The 4965-nt window shown below is 40.8% G+C and overlaps 1 protein-coding gene across 1 annotated transcript; it reads left to right on the forward strand.

Moving 5' to 3' along the window:
• The first annotated feature begins 1879 nt into the window (after positions 1-1879).
• LOC149935587 (uncharacterized) lies at positions 1880-4333 on the forward strand. The gene is made up of 6 exons (XM_090153589.1): positions 1880-1916; positions 1966-2006; positions 2076-2166; positions 2309-2426; positions 2502-2655; positions 2748-4333. Exons 1-6 carry the CDS (start codon positions 1880-1882, stop codon positions 3369-3371), a joined length of 1065 nt encoding a protein of 354 aa, XP_090009715.1. The 3' UTR covers positions 3372-4333.
• Positions 4334-4965: the final 632 nt, after the last annotated feature.

Genomic DNA, 4965 nt, shown 5'->3' on the forward strand with positions numbered 1-4965 from the left:
AATTTTGGGTACATTAATTATTTCGGAGAGATAAAACTAATTCTGGCAAACTGCTGCGATTTATAGCGAATGGGGAAAAAGCCAATTTCTAGCGATTGGGATCGATAGTATGAGAGATAACAATTATGGTTGTTTTTATTGCCTAGAGATGGGGGAAAGCAACTGGTGATTAGAAGGGGTGAAAGCAATGGGGGAAAGGAGCTGGTGAACGAGAGATAAAGTATCCAGTGAATGGGGGTTGGGGGAAAGCAACCCGTGAACGGGAGAATCTGGTGATTAGAAATTCTGGTGATTAGAAATTCTGGTGATTAGAAATTCTGGTGATTAGAAATTCTGGTGATTAGAAATTCTGGTGATTAGAAATTCTGGTGATTGAGAGAGAGGCGCGGGTGGGGGAGGAACGGGAGAGGCGCGGGTGAACGGCGGGAGCCAAGCTACAGCTTTGTGTCTATTTGGTGATTGAGAATGAAATTCTCAATCACCAGATAGACACCCTTCTCTCTAGGGTATGCAAACCCGGGATAAGTTTCGTGGCTTTCCTCCGCACCCGTTCCAATCTATCAACGTCTTTACCAAGGTGAGGAGACCAAATGCTCGAGCAATAGTCGAGATGAGGACGGACATAAGCACTATACAAAATCTTAAACGTTCGAGCCCACCCAATAATCTAATGCATTGACATCCGATTGAAGTAAAAGAGCATCAGACACAGAGGTAATACCGCGGCCAACCTTGTTGTCATTAGCAAAAAGTTTCAAAAACGACTCCTTGACCACCAGGGAGAGATCATTGACATCATATAAGTCTGTTTACCTGAAAGGCTCATTTGACCAACTGGTATACTATAGCCTGTCCTATACTATGTCTTTAGTGTTAGGTTGACTTATAGAACGGACAATGCATTCTAACTTTCTAAGTGTTGGCGCCGGACCTTAATAATCCGGCTTGTTCTTTATAACCAAGCTGGGCCTCCGAAAACGCGACCTAGAGGACAGTACCTAGCCAAACGCAACTAGTATCATACAACCGCCAAATGAGCAGTCGGCCAAATGAGCAGTCGGCCAAATGAACAGTCGGCAAAATGAACAGCCCATTTGGCAGACTTCTCATTCCAGTGGCGGCGTAAAGGGGGGGCGATCCGCCCCGGGTACCAGGGATGCCATCGGAGAAGCTCGAGGGGGGGGGGGTGCGTATCAGAACGATTAAACTTGAAGAAGACGGACCCGTGAAAACTTGAGATATATACCAAAGCCAAATTAAAAAATTATAGTTTTCTGCAAAAATATTTTGGATCTCAAATAACGGAATAAAAGTCTGCTCTAATACCCCGAACCAATAAATTCGATGACTATGACACGGGGAAATAGTTAAGATGTTTCCCGCGAATTTGTTTCGTTTAACCATTAACGTTAACTTCGGTTATTTTTCTTTGTAATTCCCTTGCCTTTCAGATTTCGTCGGCCCCCTGTAAGTGATAGTGTCGTAGCAGTACACACAAGGGTAATTACGTATCAAATTTGTGAAAATGCAGTTTGCACTTTGCATAATTTAATAGGGGTTTCTATAAAATACGGGAGGTCATGCGATAATGTTCCGTAGCTGTTGAAGGTAGAGAGCACGCGCTGCATTCGCGAGACTCTTCGGAATCTGAAAACCGCGTTCCAATTTCGCGTGCAAGCATAGAGAAAGAAACATTAGGCTTAACTTGTTAAACTAAGATTTAGGCTAAATATTTTAAATTTTCCTAATTCCCTATACACTTTAGAAATACATTAATAAAAATGAAATCGTCAAATTCAATAGATAAGAAACCTTCCCTATTGGCTATCACGTAAGTATAACCCTTCAAATATTACACTCAAATTTGATTACCATTAAGATGATATTTAAATTCAATGTTCAGACCCAAGGAGCGAGTGATAACCTTAACAGCATATGGTGGAACCTAATATCTGAAATCTGAAGTCGAAATTGAGAACTTTGGCCAATATCCCGTGGCTTTCAAGGTATATAATTTAGATAATATTAAAAAATATCGAACTTATATTAACTTTAGTACTTAAACTCTTTGCTAGTTCCGAACAAACAACATCGAAGCTTATCGAGTCCGCCCAGCTACTGGCATCGTACAGCCTGCCCGAAAGTTGACTATCTTTAAGATACCAGGTAACATTTTAGTTATTTAAAAAAAATTTAGTTTAAATTCATCGTAAAACAACTTAAACAAGATGTAAATTTTGGGAATTGAAATTTAATTGACCCAAGCCATTTACACTCCACATTAACTTTTCAAATTTACACTTTTCAGGTACTACCATTTTTGACGGTGATAAGTTGTTTTTGATATCAACCCCAGTGGAACCCGGCACTAGCAACCCTCAAAAGGTGTGGCTCAACGCGACCATCGACAACCATCTGATTCAAACGTAAGAAACAACGTCGCCGCTGAGCTTAACGCCACATCTGGATTAATCTTTTATCTCGTTTCATTCTTTATAAAGGGTCTCTATTGGGCAATCCGCAGACGTAGAAGAGGAAGCGGCGACCAACTTCGACCGTTGCCCAGCCTGTGGTTTGGGTTTGTCCAAAGGTTCGAGGCTAGGAAGAAGCCAAGAAGATAAACCAGAGGTCACCCATGATACAAAGGAAGATACGGTAATCATTTTCGTTTGGCACCGTGGGCCCATAGCTTTATAAAACAACTAAAATTTTTGGATTTCTAATTACTATTTTATTCTAATATTTAGAGCAACACGGCGAAGTACCCCAAACAAGTCTGCCACAGTGCTATGGACCATATAAGAACCGCTGCCAGAAAATATAATATAAAGTATCTTTTGATGATTGCCTTTGGGATCTTTCTGGTAGCCATTGGCGTAGCTAGCATGGGTGACACCCGGGGCGGATATCATGGTGGGCTACTTACTAGTCTCTATAGTTTGTGTTTTCACGGTCGGGTGTCACCCCCAAATCACGCCCAAACGAGTGGCACCCGGGGCGGACCGCCCCCTCTGCCCCCCTTAGCGACGCCACTGCTGGTTGCCTTAATTTTCTATTTCCTAAAATGCATGGTGAAATACCTCAAACAAGTCTGCCACAGTGCTATGGACTATAAAAGAACCGCTGCCAGAAAATATAATATAAAGTATCTTTTGATGATTGCCTTTGGGATCCTTCTGATAGCCTTAATTTTCTATTTTCTAAATTGGCAATATTCGGAACACTTGAGATATATACAAACATCCAAAAGGTGGTTGAGTCACTATCCGCTTTTGTCCCCCTTTGGAAGGTACAGAAGGTCCCAATTGCTTAAACGGCATCCGCTTTGGGTCCCCTTCGAATGGTATAGGAACTTAGAATGGTTTTATTAAATATTGTACCAAATATTTAAAGGGGTTTTTATTCCCTTTTGGAAAACTGCCCAAGCTCGAAATTAATTTAGCATTTATCGTCTTTTGGCTCCGCTTGGCATACTGTCTAAGCTCAAAATTATTTCTTTATTTAACCTCTTTTGGCCAGCTTGGCAACCAAGCCCAAAATTCATTTAGCATTTAACCTCTCTTGGCATACTGAGCAAGCTCAAAATTAATTTAGTATTTCACCTCTTTTGGACGGGGGAGGTCCTGTAACAGTTTTGGTACCTACTTACCAGTTCTATTATCTTTTGGTACCGTACTTTTTCCTGGAATCCTAAAATAAAATTCTGGCTGGGAAATACTCTCTGGCTGGTTATTTTACCCCCCTCGCGATGAGTGCGGTGGTAAAGTGCATGGATACAATGAAAGGATAGTTTCACAACGCGAAGAAACAGTTGCTGACCAATAAGGGTCAAATTCAACTGGGGTTTCCCCCAAGAGGTTTCGCAATGTAACAACTCGAGAACGAAAAGAGGACACATTGGATTTTGGAGGAAAAAAGAGGAGTTCTCTCTGTGCCCGGGACGAGCGATGGTCTCCAGATTCTTTCTGCCTGAATAGTTGACTGGAAGATAGAAGATGCGCGACCGCGGAAAACTAGTTGAACTCGCGCCTCGTTATGCTTTTAAAACCAAGCACTAATTGACTCATTAATTGGCATTCCATCCAAGAGTGACATCATTCATCTTTTTCATCAGCTAGCACGCGCAAAATAAATAACTGTCAGTCGAACGTTTTCATTTGGGGTATGACCAGCCAGTTTTACGATTTCACCTCGCGCACATAGGTACCCAATTTCAATATGTATATCAATTATGATTTATTATCTAATATTGTTTTGTCTTGGAAATATGCCACATGTTAATTATTAATTTTTAATCCTACTAATCTAACAAATAAACCTATTCACCGCTTAACCTTAATCTGAGTTTTTATATTTATATAATACAATTTAATGATGACACTATTTCCTATTATTACACATAAACCCTTAGAATTAACAGCATAGCTACACGTGACCCATAATCTAAATAGGAATGTGTCTCAGTCCACACAGTGGAGGAGTTGGTTTCCAGCTGTGCCCAAACTCGAAATTGCTTTGGTCTGTATCAGCTTGTCAAAATTGTTTTATTGACAGTGTAAACTGAAAATGTTTTTGGGTTTCCGCTTTTCAATAAATATGTTTAAATTGAGACGACAAAAAGCTAAATATAATTGACCACAAGGAGTACGCCAAATACTGGTTGCACCACAAATACACGACGACGACGAAGGTGAATTTTAGCACCACCAACCGCGTACCACTATTAGAACTTTGATGTTCTCGATAATTACTGGCTGCATCACTAATACACGTCGACGACGAAGGGGAATTTTAGCACCACCAACCGCGTACCACTATTAGAACTTTGATGTTCTCGATAATTACTGGCTGCATCACTAATACACGTCGACGACGAAGTGGAATTTTAACACCACCAACCGCGTACCACTATTAGAACTTTGATGTTCTCGATAATTACTGGCTGCATCACTAATACACGTCGAC

This window comes from Leiobunum rupestre, chromosome 7 (genome assembly GCF_980474605.1).
Source record: "Leiobunum rupestre chromosome 7, qqLeiRupe1.1.hap1, whole genome shotgun sequence".
In the NCBI taxonomy this organism is placed as follows: Eukaryota; Metazoa; Arthropoda; class Arachnida; order Opiliones; family Sclerosomatidae; genus Leiobunum; species Leiobunum rupestre.